Below are 24,385 nucleotides of genomic sequence, written 5' to 3' on the forward strand. Positions count from 1 at the left end.
CATATGTTATGTAATACAAATCCATAACCATCGAGTTGACTTTTATAGAGTATATCAGACCATTTATAGAATTATATAAATTTCATACGTTTTGTTTTGATTTCACTCAATAAAGTCAACTTTAGCATTTTGTGGAGATGCACTCTACATAAAATATGTGCTCCCTCCATCTAGACCGCGTTTTCAGCTTCTTTTTCTTCTTCTTCTACTTTTTTTTTCTTCTTCTTCCTGGGTACATTTATTATCAAAACTACATTCCAGTTCATTTTACCACAGACGTTGTTTTACACTATATGGGTATCATGTTGTGGTAATAAGGGATCATCACCCCGACAATAATAGACATTCTCCAATCTAATTCACACTTATCTTAAACATGCATGGTTGTATGTTAGCTGTGAACTTTATACTACACACGTTTCTCTGTATAGCTTTGTGTGTGTGTGTGTGTGTTTGTTTGTGTGTGTGTGTGTGTGTGTGTGTGTTACGTTTTCTTTTGACGATGAATCATGACCTTTGACCTCTGACTTACCTGGAGATCTAGGATAGAAAAATCCGATAATCTGCTCCCAAACTCGTCGATATTTACAATCCCAGTCATTCCTGGAAATAAATAGGCGAGAGATAGGAAGCAGCATATACTGCGATTATCATGTGATAACACTGTACAGGAGAGCCGAATGTCCATGACGTACATTAAAGGGAAACGCCCACTACAGAAGTATTACGAAACGTTTTAAAGAGCAGAACGGGAATCAAATTCATCGCCATAGCCGAATCGTATCGTAGGAAGACTGTGTCATATGGCTTATAAGGGCTAGCCATTTTCAATAAAACGTATCTTTCTTTAATTTGGAGAGTGGTTTTCATAGTATCACTCCACAGACACCAGAAACTACACAATTCAATTTTACACTTTCCAATCGGCATAAGCACAAAGACCCGTCTAAAGTTCGAAAACCTGGCAGTAAAGCATTGAAAGTGAACTATGATCACGATAATGCTACGTGTGTTAACTCTTCCTTCCCGTAGCAATACAAGCAATACATAATATTGCGACAAATTGGTCCAACTTTATATAGTGACACTCAGTCAAAGAGAAAAAGGTGTGACTAGCTGTTAAAATTGGTTGATTATCTTATATCCTCTTTCCACCAAAACCCATATTCACAAGAGTAATAAAGAGACGAAAAAGACGTTTACCATTAAAAGATACATTGCCCTGCATCAATGAACCTATAGAGAAACCGTCCAAGGGTGAATCGCCCGATTCCATTGTGACGTTGACTGCGTGGGCGTAGAGAAGCAGGGCATCGTACAGATAGGCAGACATGATGGCAGGCTGTAATAACGACATCATACATACTAGATCATTAATAACAATTATCTCTATACTCTATAAGAGTCTTCTACAATCTTCTTCTATCATTCTGGGGTTTTTTTTTTTTCACCTGACGTCATGATATCAACATTTTCATTCATGGAAACCTTGACGGATCTTGAGATGCCCTCATCTTCTAGAGTAATTCACACAATTGACACGCTATGCTTCTCTCGTGAATTGCTCTTTTCCATAAAGAGTTACAATATAAAATTGTATTGCTCACTTGTCTATTTATCTAAAAGCAAAGTTGATATTATTATACTTGTATCCACATTTTGTTGAAACTTATGTGATTCAGGGTTCCTTAAAACATTATGTACTCATGTAAGCGTTATGTATATTGCTTTGTATTACTTTATGTGGAAAAAAAAATCACTTGAATTGAAAAGAGTGCACAATGTCACAGCATGTGTCTCGGGCTTGCATGAGTGATTACACGTCTACTTCAATTATGATTTATGTCATTTCATAATAATAGTGACGATAATGATGATAATAAAAGATAATAGTACTAATTAAGAGAATTACAGCGATAGGTTTTCAATATCATTAAACACTATTTCCTCCTTACACTGCCTTACATATCATGAATTTCTCTGCTAAACATAATCAAGCAAGTTCGGATTTCTTTTTAACCTCTGTCTGTATGATGACCTTCATCATACCTTCGTCTGTTAACATGAATGGATCTTATTTATTCATTATGGCTGATTTATCGATATCAGAGGGGTTTTTTTTCCGACACCGACGTTGTATTATATTTGTTCAGTTATCACATTACTTCCGATGCTATGCAGGATCCATGCAGTAGTGTTTGACATACCGATTAATAATGCCTGGATTCCCCGGGCATTGACTACGTATGAAAGCTAGTTTTACGCTGATTGCATTCAATGAAAATATTGACTCTAATGTTAGAGGGAGTACCGCCTTTGTCATCTACGACAATTAATTGTCCTTCTCCACAAGCTAACTCTTCTTTAACATAATAAAGTACTGATTTTGTTTGCTTGTTTTTTTATCGAGGCGAAACTCTGATTACTCTCTGCAAAAAAAAAGAAAAAAAAAGAACGAGGCACAGACACAGCATGATGAAAAAGGTGCTCAGAGTAAGTGTCGTACCTTTACGTATCTATACTTAGTTTTTAAATGAACACGAAGTAATATCTTTACAGGTTGATTGCATTCAGCCACACAAATTGCTCACGATGTTCTTATTGTTATTGTTATCATCATTGTTATTATTAGTATTATCATTATTATTATTATTGCCATTTTTATCATCATCATCATTATCAATAATAGTCATTTATGATTAGCTTCCAATCTGCAACTAATGTGCATCATATTCAATTTGATGCCAAATGAGCTGCAGATTTAAATTAATAACTCTCTCCATCGAGACATCTTCCGACAAATATGCCGATGTCGTGTACACGAGACCACAACTTACAAAAATGTAGTTTAGAATGTTAGATGCTAATCATCATAACATACCTCCCAATACCGCAACAAAAAAATATCAGAAATTTTGGAATAGAATCTACACATTAAAATAAATCTTAATCTTTGTCGGTTGTCCTATGCTTTAATGTTAACAGATGTTAACAAAAGCAGGATTTCACTGTTTTTTGGATATGAATAATAAGACAGGAGTGTACGAATTAAACAAAGTCATTCTGGAGTTTCATTGGTAAGCACTACAAGCACAATATCCGTCTTTTCATCAAAATTAAAGTATTTGTTGTGAAATAAATCTTTAATCAGTAGAGAAATTTACTGATGTAGGAAGTAGAAGCAATTACACCCCCTCACCCTTCTTCAATCCCCATCGTCTAAGAGTAAGATGTTCTTGGCCCCTCTTTTTCAATCATTGTTTTGATGGGAAAGAATCATGAGCAGTGTTGTCATTAAAAAGCACTACGATTATGATAAATATGATATCATAAAAAAATACGATACATATTATATGCAACAGCGTGCAAGCGCATATCCTACCACCTACAATGACCTATGATTTCTGATATAGAACCGCCATCATCATTTATACATATCAATAAAGCTTACTGATTAATAAGATATACGTCTTGTGGCTGGGAAAGTCTCCAGTGAAATATTTCTGTTATGTATTGGGTCAAATGGGAAGAAGTCCATTCACGTGAATGAGCCTTGCTCGCCATTCCTCCTTAGATAATCTGTTTATGTTTTCCAAATAGAAATATACCAAGATCGGTGGATGAACAAATCCAATAAAGTAGCAATGGCAGGGAATCTTATGAGACCTACCAAGTACTCCAATTTTACGATTATCATCATTTCTGTGGCACCCAGTGGACCAGACGTAGGTAATCGTGAGGGAAAATTCAATCAATTCGCTCGTAATTCGCCTAATTTTTAATATAGTAATTTCGCTTATAGCATTAGAATGTCTAACGTCGGTAATGAGTCTTCCCCACTTAATAGTGATCTCCCACCTTTATATCTCTTACTTATCTACCACCATGCTTACAACAGTCAACTCTTGCTTTGTTGCATGTAACCTTATTATGACAAATTCGGAAGTTTTTGCAACATTTTTGAAGTTCGCCAAAAAAGATGTGTTTTCCATTAAGCGACCTAGCGATGGTGAAGTAAAGATTTATCACTCCCTCAACAAGCTGCATCGGAGTCCTTTACACTGCAGTTAATCAACATAGTCGTATTGGTCCTTGTAGAAGAGGCCTTTACATCATGTTGATTGTGATAATGAGAAGGGGATAAGTTACCTGTGTGTTATTACGTGACTGATAATGAAGAACATTGGCGGGGAAAGTGCGTGACATTCAGGAAAAAGAAACTTGTATGCCGTAATTACAGTTTGCGCAAATTTCATGCGACGTGCTCAATGTCAGTATAATTTAATAACCACTGCAATGATTTGCGATCTGAATGTTATGCTCACGTTTCAAATCTCTCTCTAATCATTCGCTCACATGACTGTACCTGTGCCTACTAACATTGATCGAACCAGTCATGAAGCTGGCACATGTCTCTGCACTTTTTACCAAAAGGAGCTGTTTAAAAAGCACGTCCGCTCGGAAGCGACTTGTCGAAACTGCATATACACGCTATTCCTGACAGCCATGCAGCGACCCTTTATACTGATGTATCAGACAGCGTAATCTGATTACACAATGGCATTGACTTCCACTAAGGTGTTTAGGGTGATGGTTGAGACATTTCCATTATGGTGATTGTTGCGCCAGAGTTAGTCAAACTTGCTGAAATGTGTGCGTCTAAAACTCTATGGAATTACGCAGCAAACGCAATTTTCTTTGGATGATTAATCCCAACGAAATGGGGCGAGCTTATCGAGACACAAAGAAACATTGATTTCATTTGCTCCTACGTTTGATGTAACACATTTTTTTTTCCGGAGCTGTTTTGTCGTCATTTTAAGTCTACAAAAAAAAAAAAAAAAAAAAGCTCTTCTGAGTTCATTCCCAAATGACCATGTTATGAAACACGAGAGATTATGAGGTTTATTCATACAAAAAAAAAAAGGAGGAAGCATTGCTTAAAGTCATCTGCTTGATACTAAAGGTAAATTGAAATATATTGTTAAATTCGGATGTTTACACTACTCCAATTGTCAGTATATTTGCCATCTTAAGGAAATATGATACAGGAAGACTAACAGGAAGTACGAGAACTCTGACTGAACAATCTTGTTATTTAAACCTTTGAAAATGAACTAATTCATCAGTACATGCATGATTAACATTACGTATGTGGTCATGCAAGAATAATTGCTTAACAGAGAACTCCTTACTGATGGCCTGGCCATCAGCCGTTCACGTAGTAGAGACAAACAACTCTGATGTATTTCAACCATATGCGTTGTAGCTAGATCAAAATTGATTCATTTGTTAATGTGCACATGGTGAATAGTGTATTTCATAGATAACAGTTATAGTGAGAACAATGATAATACAACTGTAGCTTTTAAAATAGCATCTTTCCACCACGTCGTGGTACCTGAAATGCTATGTAAAGAGACATTACCTGGCAACTGGATCAAAGCAGTCCGTATAACTTAAAACAGTATAACCTACCGGATAACCTATAATCGTACGTATACTGTAACCTATAACACTCACTTTACTCCCTCGGGAGGGCAATCGCAGCTGCCGCTTTGTGGCGAACAAATACCATGACCCATCACATGAACGGCCAGTTACCAATCTCTCCGTGATATTCGTATCAATAAACACGCAGGTACTGCTGCATTGCATTACAAAATTCCTTTCAGATTGATCCTACAGCCACCTTGATCGCTACCCAACACTTCCACAACGCAAATTATGTAAACTTTGTAAACCCTTCATTGATGCACCGAGGTAAACGCAGATGACATCACAAAACACGACGTTGGTATGGTGATCTTTTTAATGATCTTTCCAAAAGACAAAGCAAATCGCATTAACCTACGTACCTGTGTTACGTCAAGGTGGTAAGGAGGATCGGCCATTACACGCGTGACGTCTTTCATGAAAGTTTCAAGACGGCCGTCGGCAGGTAAACTGCAAGAGATAGACAAGCGAGACAATGCAGGTGACGTAGACTGTACATGGGATTTCTATAAAACATTCAAGTTCCTGTTGAGTCCTGGCAAATGAAATCTCCATCGACAACAATGGTCCTAAGCTCTTCTTCCTAATTGATTGTGCAGTAAACCTATAGGGGGTTTGAGAGCTGGAGTTCCAATTGTCTGTAATACTATTTAAACAGATGTCACTTTTCTAGGGATTCACAAAGAATTCCACAGATGTGTATTTGTACATTGGACCTCGATGTTTGATACCGCCATCTGTGTGAGCAATGTGAAGATACATACTGAACTCTAACATAATTTCCGGCATAATGAAATGAAACGAAATATCCCCAAATGATAAAATATAAAAAAAACAAAAGTCAATCCCGTCCAGAAATGTGTGCAAAAGTGTATCAGAGATGTATGTCATAAAAGACTAGTTTTTGACACTAGGTAGCCTCCTGAAAAGTTGATTTTATCACTTTTTCGCTTAATTCTGACAAATAAAACCGACAAGGTATAATCTTCAAGGGTAGTTCTTAATAGATTATTACGTCAGATAAGTGCCCTGAGCCCCTGACCCGTCCAGTCATGCCAGTACAGTAATGTTTATTTTTCATAGCAATTTCTATTCGCCCATCCCCATGTTCTTAACGTTGGACATACCGCTCATCTTTTACAAGTAAATGTAGAGGTGCCGAAAAAATATATTACCATCATAATACATAAACATGTCTTCCTTAGAGAGTGACTGGTCATTACGAAATGAGAAATTACTAAATTGTCTTCCTATCTGTGAGGCAGATCCAGTTTGGCACACCGATGTATTTCAAATGTTCAGAGTGGCAGCATCAAAGTTGGTTCAAATGGAATAAAACTGTTATGACTCCATCTCATGAACCTCCTTCAGTAAGTATACGGTCTTACAACTTGATTTCTCAGCAATGTGCGAACAGGCGCGAGAAAATTTACCAAGTGCTTATCATTTTGAGAGAAGCGCATTAAGAAAACATTTGATAAAAAATATGTTATGTTTTGCATTATCTTCATGAGATAATGCACTCTCTTGACGGCGCCTTTCTAAACCTACATGGGCTTCAGAATTGCAATCAAACTTTTCAGCATTTTGATATAGAGCCAAATAGTCAGGATTGACAAATTTATTGTTTGGAAATATAGATAATTTCCCGATTAAAATTTGAAATATTCACTTAAAGAGCAAATCAATATTATTCGGATGTACAGACTTGAAATAAATATATGTTTCTACATAATCAAAACGAATCAGAAAAATAGCCTACTAAAAGTCAGCAGCACTGTTTCGCATTTCGACATATTCAATGAATGTTATGTGTGTGCGGGTTTTTTTTTCGATATCTGAATGATTTTTTTTTTTAACGAGACTGTAAAAGATTAAATCAAGAGAGTTGGACCCAAATTTTAATTCATTTAAAGTCACCACATCTCTATCAAGTCATAAGTGTCAACACTAGTATTTTCTTGATAAAGATTAGGTAACTATTGAAATAAAGTTCCCCTCTAGATTACTTTCCAATGTTTCCTTACAGTATCTTTTGCTAATCATAATAACATTGGCATGGAAGTTATGCTAAGATTTAGGGGAAGGTGAATTCCAATTACATTTGTTAATCATACTAGCAATGTAACAGGAAGTTATAGATAATGTCATCGACAGAATTTTGGTTTGGAAGATTTGTTGTTGTTGTTGTTGTTGTTGTTCTTTTCACCAAAGTGATTGTAAGTATATACTTCGACACAATTCAACATATATTTGCGTTGCATAGATTCTTTAATGTCATTCATCTAGTCGTATCAAACGAGGTATTGTGATACCGTTACCAAACATTACCACATGTGGACAGAGGTTTCTGTTTGTTTGTTTTTTGTTTGTTTGTTTTTTTGTTGTTGATGTTTTGCTTTTTTGTGTGTGTGTTGCTTATGTTTTAGTTGTCGATGCAAATAATATTCTGGTTTGAGAAGTCCTCGCCCAGAATAGATTTCGTTGATCCAAGCACACATGGCACTTATGATACTGGTGATATTGATTCTTTCATCGTCACTTCACGGAGTACTGGGGAAAATGTACGAATTTGACTCAAGAGGGATGCTGTAACTGTCGAGTCACCAGGGAAATATACAAAGTGCTTTGGAACAATGCTGCCATCATTGTAATCGTCTACAGAGTAAGGAAGATCTATATTATCTCCTAAAGTGGATATGCACTACGAGAACGAATTACGGCAACGACAGCTTCCACTAATATGATTAGCAATGTGTGTTGGTCAACATCTAGTAGCTTAATTCTACAGGAGGAAACTTGACCTTGTGACATCAATTTTGAGCTAATCGAGTTGGCTCTCTTACTCCGTGACGACAACATATACAAATTCCATACACACACACATACATATATATATATATATATATATATATATATATATATATATATATATGTGTGTGTGTGTGTGTGTGTGTGTGTGTGTGTGTGTGTTATATGTTATCTCATTTACGTCTTCATAATTGACAAGGAAAATATATGAAACCACAGAGACATGATTCAATGGCATGACAGGAACATACCAATTCGTCATCTTGCACTAAACTGTTTACTTCAAACCAAAGTCGAAAGACTGAGGGCGCAATTACAGGATTGCGTGTTGCGTGCACGTAGACTGTAATAATATACGAAGAGCATGTGTTGTGAGCGTTTGGGTATTACTAGTATAGTCGTTTCAATCTGCATATAAACTTAAATGTTATTTGCGTCATGTGTGTATCAGTTGGGTTTGGTTATTCATTGTTATGTAATTAAGGTAAAAGCAAGTATAAACTGATCGCATGAGATTATATCTCTTTTCGTGAAAAATAAGAAAGACATGTTCAAGTTCAGACATCTAACAATGCTATAATCTTTTCTTTTGTAAAGAAAGGTAAGGTTGCTGCCGTAGTGGAGCCCTACTTTTTCCTGAATTATATTTATGAAAAATGTGAAATAAAGCAACATGACTGCCATAATGTTCAACACTGATGTGAATGGAGCCATAAAATCGGAATTTAATTGTTTAAAGATATTTCTAGGCAAAACCTTTGTCACAGTAAAAATACACATGAAAAAGAACGTTTTATATAACCTGAAAGGATAAGCAACATTGACAAAGTCAGCATTTTCTGCTTTACGTTGGGAAGCACCTACTACAGCAAAGGCTGATTTTCATTTAGAAAAAAAATTAATTTGTAAGTGCTATAGAGGTTTCCACTCAGGAGCACTATACTGAATGGGGTGTTGTTGTTTTTTAATGTAAATACTTTCTTTGATTCTCATCCTGCGACTCCATGTGATAAACCTTGCAGTTTGCGATTCATAATTCATTACCTCGCCTCAGCAGCTCGTGTGAGTTTGAGGCATACGGTCACGCTCAGCGCACGTAGGCAGCAGTCAAAAGAAAGTGGCCTCCAAACAAGGCGTAACAAACTATCCAACGTGTATTCATGCCGCCGAAAGAAAGAAGTGCTCCAGCTAAAATTAAACTTCCCCAACGCTCAACTCTCCATTAAACCTTTCTTTCCATTCAAACTCCAGTACACTCAGTATTGTTAACGTAGTTTTAGTCATATAGGTGAGCTACCAAAGGCAAATGCACTGTTCAATATTATAGTGTCCTTTATCATACGCTAAGAGCTCTCCGACATAATGGCAATCGCCCATGAACACACAAAGCGCAAGAGATGTTAAACTTGAATAGTGTATCTATGGTTAACAATGGCAGCGGAACTCAGCGAGTTGTTTTTCATGTAAGATAATATGAGAGTTTCAATGCAAAGCATTTCAGATGAACCAATGGTTTTTAACGCGTCAGATGTCGAAGTGGCTATCGATACTTTACGGTGACTCGATGGTATTCGATGGTGTTTGTAGTACATGACGTTTTAGCTTTTAGGAGAGCTAGTAATGATATCGGAGCAATTTCACACGAATAAACCATCTTTTCCTCTTATAAGAAGAAGAAAGAATCACATGTTAGAGAATCTTCTTTTGTAACGAGCTAAATATTGACTTCACAGTATTATGTCGTCGCTGATATTGTGATAGAAAATGCGATGATCGATAATGCATGTAGATCAAAGATTGATGGCATCGGGGGTGCCATGGTAAAAGCCAATCTTTCTGTCAATTTGTATGAAAAAAAAATATTCCTTTGCTTTATGATTATCTGCAGTTGTCTGCAAATATCCATTATAATCGCATTCCATATCCCAAACTTCACATCAAGATCACTGTGTATAGTGGAAAGTCCAGAATTCCATGTTATGAAGATTGTTTCTAGATTCGTATTTCCACGTCTCGTTTCTCAGCTACGAAAATTTCAAGACACAGGAAGTGCCAAACATTTGAATACGTCCAGGTGTATGTGGTCTCGGGACCATCTACTATGGCGTTTTTTCATTTGACCTCCTCGCACCTGAAGAATTGTCAACTTGCGAGATTTATTTTTACCGCTTCATCTTCTTCCACCTTCTTCCGAGCTGTTTGTCCTATCATACAACCAAGGAGGTAGACTAAAAGAGAGGGAACCACTTTCCATAATTTGAAGCGGCAAAAGAGAACATGTATATAAACTTATCAATGTTCGAGAAAGAGCAAATCCAAATTTTGATAATCTAAGCTAACCTTGGACTGTCTCCCCTCGAGCACTGTACGTATTAGCCATGTTAGCGCAGGCAAAACTTATACGAAGTACATAATTAGCATAACAAAATTCACTTTAAGGCTTTTTGCGAAACACCAACAGTACGTTAAAACAATGCAGTCATTTCTGACGTGCAATTCAACTCACAAATGAAAGACATCTAAATGTGCTGCATTTTTTTTTTCAGTGAGCGGAACATATTTATATTCAAGAATAAACAAAATGACGTCAAATCTGTAGAGGGTGCAAAGTTAATCAAAGAGCCTTGGGAAGAGCGTGCACTCATGACATGACCAACATGGACAATGAAGCGACGAAATATTCACCGGTTGTGTCAACATTCGTGTTTACACACAATGAGCATGACATATCACTTTGGGAAAAAAAAAAATCACCTCATTGTTAAAACGAGGACATTTCTGTATGCTTCCTTTAATATCATTTCCACCGGTGCCTCCCCCACGCCAATAAGCTCGCCTGCAGTCTGGTTCGCGTAAGGGCTTAGGATGGGTTGCCATGGTTTCTCAAAGCCAGGATCCGGGAAGAGTTCGATGGTGATGAACACGTAATCGCTGGTGGCGGTCAAGTCTAAGTTGCGAGCTGCTAGCATGAAGGTCTGCTGGTCGCGGTCCAGAGTGGTCACTCCACCAACCAACAACCAGATAACTGTGATTAAAAAACAGCAAAACACAGGATATAGTTTACATGAGTGGCGAACAAAATCAGCAGAAGTAAATTTTTAATCAAGTTTATATCTCATTATATCGGAATAATGTTATAGCATTGAATTGAAGAAAATAACGTTGGAAGAATTTCAATTTGAAATTCGAAACTATGTCTGTGTAGCTTATTTAATCCCACAATGGAATACATTTCTAGGACCGAATTGATTTGATTAGATTGTTCCGTTGCCAGCAAACACATGCATGTCAGATTTACAGTTACATGGCGGCATGGCACGAGTCTCAGTGCAGTGTGACGCAAGTACATTCGATTCAATCCAATGTAACTTCTTTTTTTTTTCACCAAAGAGTTGAAGTGAAAGAATTGTCATGAACTTAATGACTGTCCGCATTGCAAATTTGGTTCGCGAATGCTTATATATACATGTACTTCTTTATCACATTTAATTGTTGATTTAAGTCCTGGTACATAATTTCTATGATAAACTTTTATGTCACAGACTGGGAATGGTTTCAATTATGATTTGATTGTATCAACATTAAAGTGATTATTTATGTCACATTATAATCAAATAAAGTGATACATGACTGGCTCAGGGCCAGATATCACATTATTGTAATATTGTAATTGCCCGACTCTATTAACGCTAATGAAAAATTCTATGAGATATAATTTTGTAGTAGTTTACCTAACGTCATGACAACATACACCATGAACAAAGCACGAACCTTTAAAATAAACCGTAAAAAAGTGTGTTTTCTTGTGTGTAGTTTACTGGCCTAGAGCCAGGTATTAAACTATCGTAATATTGTATTTTCCAACACCATGAACGCTAATTAAAAAAAAAAAATAAAAATATATATATATATATATATGTGAGATATGAGAAAGGAAGGAGAAAATCGGTGCGTAGCTTTGACATTATTATTCCTCTTACTGTTCCTCCTTATATATATATATATATATATATATATATATATATATATATATATATATATATATATATATTTGATAATCTTTCATAAGATTTGTAAAGCTTTGGCCAACGTCATGGCAATATACACCATGAACAAAACCCAAACCATAGAAATAAACCGTAAAACTGTGTGTTTTCTTGTATAACTATTTGTACGAAAAAAAAAACACACACACACACACAAGACCCTAGTCTTCAGAAAGACTAAAGAACTCTTTCTTGACTTGGATTTGTGTCATTACTTTGACTGATTTGAAGAATAGTAATTCTGTAGAAATTCTGAGGAAAAGCACTGGTATAGTTGATCTATAATCGACGTAACAGTTGTGCATCGCATGTAATAATCCATTACAGTAAGTCGTGTGTGGCATTGGTTTTCACATGGGCGAATGAATTCCATCACTTAATGACTGTTGATTGACGGTTGCCCATGGTTACCGGTTGTTGTCTTTATAGTCTAACAATAGAAGTTTTCAATACCATGGCACTGTTCAAATGTAATGGCGAAAGCCTTGGGCAACAAGCGCTGTTTTATCTTATGTTGTCATCTGTTAATGGTAAAGGGACAGTATGTCCTTACCGGAGGATCATGTGACTGTATGAGAAGGTTTCAATGAAAATACAGATGATTGTCTCTGTGCACAACATAAGTAAAGCATTTTACATGCACGTAAGCACATACATACCATGTCCAACATAAAACCTGCAATATCATATCATCAAAAGCCTGAGAAAACGGAGTGTCACTGATTTGTCTGATTCAGTCTCTTGGTATTCACCAGGCTCTTAGCTTTTCAATTACAGAAACACAAACCCCAAAATGCAACTACACCGTAACAAGTCCCGTTCCTAGACTGCTACAAATAAACATTTAAAAAAGATCTAGTATTTATGTTTGAAAAGCTTACATGCAATAAAGCATAGAGGATATCAGGCATTAGTTCACAAAAGTTTAATTCAAAATCATAGCCACGTGCTGCGGATAATTTCGGATTTCAGAGTCTTAGGTATATCAGGCAAGAAAAAAAAATTATGTAAAAAAAAAATCAATAATCTCATGACTTCGATATTGTACCCACGATCAGAGACACGGACAGAGATACACACAAACACCCTCACACTCAAACATGATTGTTATATATACTGTGTATCAATTCAAATCAATTCAAACCAATCTTAGTTATGAATTAATGATTAAATACTAATAGATAACCTAGGAAGACAATACTATATAGATGATGACTGGCGGGGGAGGGAACATACCGAACGTTCCACCCGAAGGGTTTGAAATGCTATTGAGGGAGGTTATAAGTCCCGAGACTTCGTCTCGGAACTTATAGCCTCCCGAAATACCATTTCAAACCCTGAGGTCCGAATTCACGGAGGTGGTACAAATGAAACCATGGTTTAAACCATGGACAAAACCCATGGAGCACCAAGTGTCGCACGGAATATTTCGTTGCGAAATCAGTCATTTCGTCGATGAAATGATCATTTTGTAACGAAATGACAACATTCTGTAACTAAATGAACATTTCGTCCACGAAAAGATAATTTCGTTAACGAAACGGTCATTTTGTCGACGAAATGGCCAATTTCCTAACGAAATATTCCATGCGACACTTGGCTCTCCATGGTTTTTGTCCATGGTTTAAGCCATAGTTTCATTTGAACCACCTTCGTGAATTCAGGCCTGAGGGTGGAACGTTTGGTACATGTTCCCGACAACAAAATTCATCATCTGTTATATTATATGGGTTAGTCAAATCTACTTTTTCACATTGTATGGAATAGGCAAATTTATCCTATCGATTGCGTGAAAAATATGATCGTTCAATCGTTTGGTATTGTTTGTCATTTGTTACATGAAAATGTTTTCCCATGGGAGAAATAAAAATGTTCTGCCCATGCCGGGCGAACATAACCAATGTGCCTCCATCACGTGACTGTGTTTAGCCAATCACTAACCGGTATTTGACTAACCCATTTAATATCATGTTATGTACAAAAATGGAGGGAACTTCTGAAAAGACAATGCTTGTAACATGCTGGCACCATGGAAGCACCACAATGATCCTTGATCAGTTGATTGGCCTAAACTAAGGTTAATCTGGGTCGATCGATTAAAAGTAATTTCGTATGAAAACTGTTATTCCCCTGTATGATCCTATACGAACGGATCTGTTTATGGAATTTGGATTTTCTTGACGATGTTGGGGGATTTGTCTATTCTCTGAGCAAAAGCTCCTCGTTTCTTCCAAAGTCTTATCTGCTTTACACGACCCATAAAACTGTTGCTATATAGGCCAGGCAAGTATCGGGGAAGTCTATTTCAAACTGTCTTGTATACTTGGATCACCTGGCTCTAATGATGTTAATTATTCTAACAAAACGAGACAAGAGACAGTAAAATAAATAAATGAAGCAGAAAACTAATCAGACCAAATAACCAAGAGCTTAAAATGATAAAATTCGCCGGACTCTGATTAAGATATTGAGTTGTTAGTATGGTTACATTTACTGTCCAAGAGAGACTTTGTTTTCATGTTGTTGTTTCATTTTGCAGTTTTTAGCCTCGCGGTTTATACTGAACATCTGTCATTACCCAAATTTTGGCAGGAACCTTTATACCTGATAAAAGTTTTATGGTTTCAGCTTTAATTTCTTTATCTAGAGTTATTGGCCTCCTCTTGTCTACCGCCATATTTGTCATGTTGTGCACGCGACACTCCTGCATGGTGTTTCAGCATTCTTTAATATGACTACTTCGTTGATATAATGGCAATCAGCTAAAAGTGTTGTATGCATTTCATAATAGTATAATATTTGTATACAATACATGTTGAATTATGGTATGATTAGTTGATTATGATATACGTTACAGGGTTTATGGTCAAGATCTGTAGGGCTTAGAAAAAGCTATTGGCCTACTGTACAAAATGACATTCTAAAAATTTAAACAATTATTGCTTGTATTTGGCTGATATTTTTCTTTTAATCAACAATCTAATAGTCATAATTATGATTAAAGAACGATAAAGCTTGCATGCCAGCGTTGAAATATGTTCAGATCCATGCGAATTTTGACCAACTTCCACATCAAGAAATATTCAGTAAAAACAAACAAACAAACAAACAAACAAACAAACAAACAAACAACAACAACCCAACATTGCCTGCACAGGAACCTAACCATAGAAGAATAGAGATGAAATTTACCAAAACCTAGCATTTTTTGCTTCTTACTGCATAAACAACCTGTACTTACATGGTCATTTCTGATCCGTTTTACTCACAACACTCGACTATAGCCAAGTAGCATCATGAAGGTCAACACAAGACATTGTGCAGGTGCAAAACACCCAGGTGCGCCTAGCTTTAATAGCTTCCGTTGACCAGGCTTTCCCCTTCACAATCAATTCAATTGCTGAATCACTAACCCATTTATCGGAGATTACATCATGGACTAACTGCATGAGCCATGACCCAGTTTATTACAGCACTTCATGAGAAAATGAATTCGTTTATAAACGCACAGTTGCAGAGTGTGTATATTGGACTGACAGCAAACCAGGAACAAGAAGGAGTTGTGGTAATTTCATGAAAATGATGCAATGTCAATTCATGGTAGAAATTAAGTGAATGAAGGTTTGAGTCTGTCAATAAAGGAAATGTTTTGAGTATATTTCCCACCATCCTTTCATAAGGGTATATTGTCATCGCTCTTAGTAACATTACATTTAATCTTTTCTCTTCATTTCCAACAGAATTATGTGAAAGCATAAATACAACTGATTAGATATTTCAAATAATTCCATCTAAGTGAATTGTTATGATAAAGGTAGTAAAGTGAAAGGTAAGTTATGTTGGAATAATGAGCGGTTGTGTTACATGAATAATATAATTAGTAAATAGGCAGGCGTTTTAAATGGAGGAGCCTGCTAGAAAAAAAAAAGCTTAAAGCTTATTTATTGCAGTACCTTCAGGGAAAAAAAAGCAACAATTGCTTCTCATTAAAAAGTATGAACAAAAGTGTGCACTGTGACAGATTTGAGGCAGACAGAAAAACTTTGGAAGTTAAGGGGGAACGGAAACATAAGAGACAATGTGAACAAAAGAAATACAAAACATAAGAAGCGTGAGACCAACCAGGAAGAGACAATTTGTGTATTAATATAGGGAAGAAATGTATGTCTCAACTGGTATCAGCAATGATGAGCCTCAAATCAGATTTCATAATGACTTCTAAGATATTTCTTTGATTTGAATTTTAAATGATTAAATCTAGATGCATTTTCAAGATATTATCTAGAGAATTACAGATTGTCGGGCCACTGGAGACAAAATCGATTTTGTAATAGTTGTGCGTGTCTATTAAGATAAACGATATTCATTCGATGACGAGATGAGCATTAATGGAAAAATGTTTTTTTAACATGATACAAAAAATAGAAACATTTATCAACTGCAAGAAAGACGGTCCCAAACATGTCAAATGTGTTACATTGTTGTTGTCGTTGCCGTTGTTGTGGTTTGTCTCATATCTGAAGATTGTATCGTGACATAATGTGAATAGAAATTAGCAACCAGCATTGTCTCGGGCACACAATATTTTCAGCTGATGTATTTGATAGGTGATTTTAAGAGATAGTGTGAAGAGAACAAGCAGAAGCTGGTGCTCTTCGATAAGGCATAAAGGGTATCGCGGGTACAAGACGCTCTGAATGTTCTACCTTCATGTGGCCATTTTTTTTTTCAATAAATAAGAAAAAAAAATTGCTTCCCAATCCGCTATCAAAGCAACACGCATACTTAATTTCTGGCGAGAAATATGTCTTTCTGTTAATGATGACAACCGGCACACTACTGTCTGACCAGTAGCGATTACTTTTCATGTTTATACTTTGAAGTCAGACGATGTATACGATGTTTATCAGTCTTTATGAGGTACTGAGGCTGTTCAAATGATCTAACAAAGAGGCGACCGAAAGTTCCCCCACAACGCTCGTAAATATGAGTCTTCTATCATTACCAGATCGTTGTAGAACTATTCCACAGTGTGTTTAGGTTTGTGTCATTACTCTTGTTTTTACAGTGGTAAAAGATACCACTGAATTATCGGGAAATTCCGTCTTATCCCCAGTACGACGTTTATCAGTGTCACGCCGGGCACAATCTAACACAACAAAAATGGTTTTACTAAAACTCGTTGTTCATGTCGTTTTTGTTTTTTCATCTGCCATTGTGAGGAAGATGCTAATAAATTTCGGCAAAGTGATTGCTGGAATGATGATAAAATATGCAATCACTTCATCACGACCTAACGATTTTGGATGGTTTTATTTGTTGGTATGATAGTGATATGACTACACAGCCGAAGTTTAGATTTAAATCATGGATTTGTTTCACAAGCAATGGAATAATAATCAGAAACTATCTTCTACGTCCATCACAATCGCATAGACCATGATCTAAATAATTCCCATGACAACTAGCCTATGAATTTAGTATTGCACAGTGATAAAATACAAACCTTGTAAGTCGCAAATTTTGTTTTCTTTAAAACTCATGTATCTTAACAATGCTTTAACTCCGTAGGACTCTGGGAATTCGGCGCCATTTTATCGTGCTTTACGCCTGAAGATCGAAGCTATAAAAGTATCCTTTTGTCTGATTCTTCACCTATTTCTCTTAAAATCAACTTATTTTTAATGAGAGTATAGTTTTCAAATTGTCCTTCATATTTAGCTGCGTGTTATAATGTGCACGTAATATTTGACCAGTAAATCCCTCAAATCAAAGACACTAAAGTCTCGACGGGCAGTGTGTGTTACAAGCCAACGGACGATCCCATGGAGTTGATCTAATTATATCCGTCTTTGAGATAAGCACAAAAACATTTCGGATAATATCTCAGCTGAACACTGTCATGTGTTATATCACAATTTTTCCTGCCTAACTTTGAGCTGTAATTGACCCGATGGATTTTGTCCGCAGGTTTTCAGGCACGTGCGAAACACATGAGGCATGTCTTTCCCCTTTATTTAGACCCCTTATCTGCTTATCTCTTTCTGTTGCATCAATACACACACATACACACACACACACACACACACACAGTCTCTCTCTCTGTCTCTCTCTCTCTCTCTCTCATATTCACTTTCTTTCTATCAGTACACATTCTACGATTAAAGAGAGATGCCAATGACATATTATTCATCTATCTACCCGTTTATCTCTCAAACTTCCATTATTATTGTTTTCGAATTAAAAGGAATGACAATTATAGAGTGCATTTGAATACTAGTACTCAGGAGGAGGAAAAGCTCTGTTGCTCTATCTTACTCTACATTATTCTATTATTTCAAGCTCACATGAGATCTAAAACTTCTTGCGAGTTAAAGGGAAGATAAACCCCAGAGCAATGTGGATTGAGTGAAAGCAGCAACATTAGTAGAACACATCAGTGAAAGTTTGAAGAAAATCGGACAATCGATGCAAAAGTTATGAATTTTTAAAGTTTTGGTGTTGGGACCGCTGGACGAGGAGACTACTAGAGGTTATGACGTATGAGTGGACAACAATACCAAGAAAATATAAAGAAAATTCTACAAAAATCCATTTTTCATGAAAATTACAAATTCCATCAACTTGATATTGACATATGTTAGGGGTAGCAATTATTCCCCCTGCTTTCTGAAAGAGGTTGGTCCATTGCTCTTTCATAATTCTAGAAAAGTGATTTTTTTTTGAATTTCCTTTATATTTTCTTTGTATTGTTGTCCACTCATACGTCATATCCTCTAGTAGTCTCCTCATCCAGCGGTTTCAACACCAAAACTTTAAAAATTCATAACTTTTGCATCGATTGTCCGATTTTCCTCAAACTTTCACTGATGTGTTCTACTAATGTTGCTGCTTTCACTCAATCCACATTGCTTTTTGGGTTTACCTTCCCTTTGAGGAAAAAAGTGGTTTTGTGCAGACTAAAACAAAACGTATGTTACTCAAAGCTGGAGGAAAACTACGATGGCTCTAGTAGGAACGACTATTACAAGCATGCTAGTCTTATATCTCTTCTCAAACGTGTCAGGGGTCAACCTGTTTCCTATGACGAAGTTTAACCTCAACGGAACGGTAGCGAGATGTGTAGGGGTCTTTTTCTGTAGCATTAAACATCAGCGAGTTAAGGCATGTATACGGCACGAGCAAACACGTTCACATCTACACAAGATATCAAACTATTTTTCTTTACTTCACCGTGGCTATTAAACATGATAAGAGCTTGCATAATTGGACTAAAATATTCCCCTCCTTCAAAGTGATTAAAATGCAAGGTTTGTTATTTCATCATGGCAATGCCTAAATGAAGACGCAAAACACATCTTTATCCAGTGGATAATCACCAAATAGGGCCTCTTGCGTGCTAAATCAGAAAACAAATAATAAAACGCATAATCCCTTCCAAAGATTCTTAGCATATAAATGTTTGATGTATTAATTTTTTTCAAGACATTATATAAGCAGACAATAATATACTATACAGCACTATCCCATCTCTATCCACTATCTCTATTCTTAATTCAAGCAGGAATTTATTCCTTATCCACAGAGCTTTCATCAGTTACTGAATTTGTCCCCCTTTAAATGGCATTAACAACATTTCGCAATTCTTTCGTTCTTGACTGATTATCCGTATCAATTCTGTTGTCGAGGAGTTCGAGCATCATCCATAATTCATGAAAAAAAAAAGACGGAGGCGACCATAGCGATAATGCTGATATCAGTTTATCAGATAATAACCTGTTTCTTCAGTGAGCCACGTTGCCTCCAGCAAGATTTACGCTTGAAGACCATCCCACCTGGATGAGACTTCATGGCGAGATTGTCCAATAGATTATACCTGTATACCAGAGCCATAGAGGCCTACAGCGAGTAGCGTACGTGCAACGCTTCACTAACATGCTATGAAAAGGGAAGCGTTCGATTCATTTCTTTATGCGCTGATGGCAGCTCATGATAAGACAAATCAAAATGAAAATCAGAAAACAATCAGGAAAAAAAATACAACAATATCATCACAACAGTGACACATCAGATTAAGATCCATTGAAACAGTCCTCTAATATCCTTTGAGACAAGATGCCCATCCGTGGTACCACAGGTTGGGAAAAATATGTTTAGTAGCTGTGATTTATTTGTTTGTGTGCTGTTCCTGATACTTTCACTGAATATGCTATAGATATTGAGAAGAGAGGATATTGTGTGAAATGCCTGAAGTGTTTGTTTTGAATGAACCTACTTGAACCAATTAAACGGAATCATGCACGCTAGATCATACGTATTTTCAAAATGGCAAGTTACTTGGTTCTCTTTTGATGACATATTTTTCGATGCCAAGAAAAAAGTTACCAGGAGATGTTTTGTTTTGTAATCGGTTGTTAGCTTTTCATACAAGCAAAAATCTGCATAAAGGATAAAGGAACCACCAGATTTCTTTCCAATGTCAAGTCATTTTTGTTGTTGTTTTGCAAACTGTAACGTTTAGAAGTGTTGATAAACGTCGAATACACACGAAAACTATACGGTCCATCTCGGAATGTGTCAACATAATATTGCAATCAACCTTTCAAATTCATCTTCAATAATCGCTATTTTCCATCTGTTCTGTATAGAAAGTCCAAAGTCTTTCAGCAATAGCGTGTGTATGAACATTTTAACTCGTTCCATTATTGATCCTTCGCAGAAATGTTAGCACAGGTAGATATTTTTTTTCCTTCCATTTTCCTTTTTAAGCAAACTCGTTTGTTTCGCTCCTTCATCGATCGCATGGAAAGAATGAAATAGTCGCTATGGAATAGAGGATAAGAAAGTATCACTATAGTATACCAATTAAAGATATATATAATGCTGCTTGTATATTTTGTTTCCATGGAGATACATACAGAGACAGAAACAGAAATGTATATTACGAGATAACATGCTAGGCAAAGGGACCAGGTTAATGTAATATGAGTAAGTAAAAGAAATTTTATTAATTGAATATGTCATAATTTTGAGTGTGCATAATTATTTGTCACATTTAAATCGAAAAAGGAATATGAGTTTTAAAAACGTCTACGGGGAGAGGTTCAATAACGACAAAATCGTAAATTATGATGTTTGTCATTTTGGTAGTCGTGAATATAATCAATAATGTTAGTTTATTATTTCATATGAAATGATATGATACAATATATAAGGTACACAATGTAAGATAATACAATATGGTCACATGTAACATAATGCATAATTATGTGCATTATATACATAGAATTAGAGAGAAAGAAAGAGAGAGAGAGAGAGAGCGAGAGAAAGAGAGAGAGAGACCTAATATAACTCGCCACATCTCGAATTTCAGATTAATCATATTCAGATTCTCCAGACTACAAACAATATTGATTTTATTTTTTGGCAAGCTTCAGTTTCAAAATTCCTGCCACAAATAAAGCGAGTAGATGGTCATGTATGGCAAACAAAATTTTGTAAAATGTTCTTTAAAGCGAAGATGCACTCAAAAATTACGCATTTGACTATAATTAATTTTATGCATCGTAGCAACAGCCATACAGATATTTATATTATTTGGATTGTAGAAGGACCTTGATGTACAACAACACACACCTGCTGATCGTGTTATCCTGTCAAAACATGTTGGATTGATAAATGAATAAATAAAAACAAACAAATAAATGAGTCTAATACTATCACTTATTGTACTTGCTTTAGAATAAAATGTATAAAATTAAATCAAAAGTGAAAACTTTTTTGTTTTAGCATGGGCTTATTTCTTTTTGTACTTCCCATGCAGCATTGTGCAACATAGGAACTTAAGAGCTCTTGAAGCGCAGTAGAATATATAGACATAGTTTCTGCACTTAATAAATGATTTATTATTATTATTATTATAATAAATAACCCCAATTTACATATGGCTGTAGTAATACCTTTTAGGATAATGTTAATGGCGGATCGGGGGGGGGGCGCACCGGGCACGTGCCCCCTCTTTACTTTTTGTCAAAACAAAAGAAATGCGCCCCAACCCCTTAAATTTTGTAAAGGCTCCTCCCCTTTACTTACGGAATTCCTGGATCCGCCCCTGAATGTGGTGAAGTATTTCATAGACATGTGTGTGTGCAGACACAGAAGGAAAGAGGGAGAGAGGGGAGAAAGAGAGAGCGGAAATGGGAGAAAGGGAAGAATATAGTAGGAGTTTTTTAGTGTGAATGGTGTAGCGATCCATGGTAGTGTGGTTACTATAGTTGGATGCTAGTTAAAAGGTCTCCTTCTCTTTCTTATCCGCTCTCCGTGTTTTTATTCACAAACACCGATCATTAGTATTCGGAGCTTACAGCCAAACAAGCTTGCTTTTATGTATGTCCCGTCATACTTCCCTTTCTACAACCCGACATGTTATTTCGATTTCGACCACTTATCGTCAGAATCGTTGTGTGTCACTAACAAGCTAATTGTTTTGTTTATTTACTATTGACAATTCGCAATAATTTTGGGAATTATTTTTTTTTATATGTAACCTGGTAAAGATGCATGGAATGAACTTTAAGTGAAACAGTTAAAATGAACACAGAAGAGAATATTAGCATAGAGGGCGCTCTATGTGATTATCATAAGTCCACTCTAATAGCTCGATTTCCTAGTTTGAACAGTTTTTCCATATTTTGCTCAAGATGCAATGATTAACGTATAGCTAAATAAACGTGTTGCATAGGGACAGTAAACAAAGCTTTAGAGTATATCTTATGACAGTAGCCTATTCATAATCCGAATAAAAATGGCAATCAGGAAAAAAAAGAATATTATATTTCAGCATCTGATGAGACTATTTCACGAAATACCTTGGGTTTAATGATTGTGGCGGTATGACATCAGATAGGCATTGGTTATAACGAGCCTGAGATGTCCTCGAGGCTGGCTAGATAAAAACTGACATGGCATAAGTCATCCGGTGCATCAGTGGCAGAAACTGATTGACAAGGAAAGGTTAGCATGGCTAGAGAAAGTTTCCGAAATACTGGATATCGTGGATGTAATATATCTAGAGAGTGTGGAGCGTATTATGATCTCCACTTGCAGAAGATTGCTGCGTGAAGATCAAGGTATGAGGAATCTGTGTGTTTCGGAATAACGAACTTTCGCAATAGCGAACATCATTTTACATATATAGATATTTCTCATATCATTATTCCAGACAACAATAAAAAAAAACCCAGTATGACGGTTATTTTTAATATAAAGTTGTTTTTTTTTTTCAAAGTCATCTATATTTACTGCAAATGTATAAAGGTTACAGCTATGATACAGGCGAGAATATCGCTGTAAAGAACCAAATCGCAACAACAACGAATCGTTACCGCGGTTGTAATTTTGTTGATAATTACATAATTATCACCATTACGATCATTATTCGCTAAAATTGACACAATTTTTACCTTACATTGTAACAGAGGAGAATATAATAATATGTCACTTTGTTCAATTTAAACTTAAAAAGCTTGTTTGATGATGCCCTGTGAAAAAATACAGGGGTAAACATATCGTCGGGGAGCCTCACATCTCAGTGCACTACAGAAAACCACAGCAACCGATCCGAGTGGCAGGTTAATCCCTTGGTCCAACAGTTGGTATGGTATCCCCCAATCAATAACATGTGGTCAATGAATGCAACAACGTGCCCCAGGGCAGCAGTTGTCTTGAAGATCAAAACAGTCTTGCTGAAATCTAGATTGGAAAAGAAAGATTTGTTCTATTGGTTGGCATGTGACAGCCGCGTGTAGTTCAGTTGATTAAATATCTCCACTCCCATCCCAGAAAAAGTAAACAGGATGACAATCTAACCAACTTTAAACAAACTGGAAAATCATTGGAATTGTCAATGCTAAGGAAAAGAAAATGGTGCCTTCAACGCCGCTGCGATTAGACAGGGAGTCTTGCAAGTGTAACACTGGTTTGAATATATTACATGATTCGCCGTGATCTTTATCACAGTGGTAGAATGACAA

General features: G+C 36.2%; 1 protein-coding gene across 1 annotated transcript in view; it reads right to left on the reverse strand.

Annotated features, from left to right (window-relative positions):
* Positions 1 to 24,385, reverse strand: part of LOC140241490 (atrial natriuretic peptide receptor 1-like) — a 98,010-nt gene that overhangs the window by 32,174 nt on the left and 41,451 nt on the right. The window contains exons 3-5 of the mRNA XM_072321219.1: positions 11,115 to 11,332; positions 1,204 to 1,342; positions 533 to 603 (exon numbers count right to left, since the gene is read on the reverse strand). Of these exons, the coding sequence (XP_072177320.1) occupies positions 533 to 603; positions 1,204 to 1,342; positions 11,115 to 11,332 (428 nt within the window). The remainder of the gene's footprint in view (positions 1 to 532; positions 604 to 1,203; positions 1,343 to 11,114; positions 11,333 to 24,385) is intronic.

This window comes from Diadema setosum, chromosome 18 (genome assembly GCF_964275005.1).
Source record: "Diadema setosum chromosome 18, eeDiaSeto1, whole genome shotgun sequence".
Classification (NCBI taxonomy): domain Eukaryota; kingdom Metazoa; phylum Echinodermata; class Echinoidea; order Diadematoida; family Diadematidae; genus Diadema; species Diadema setosum.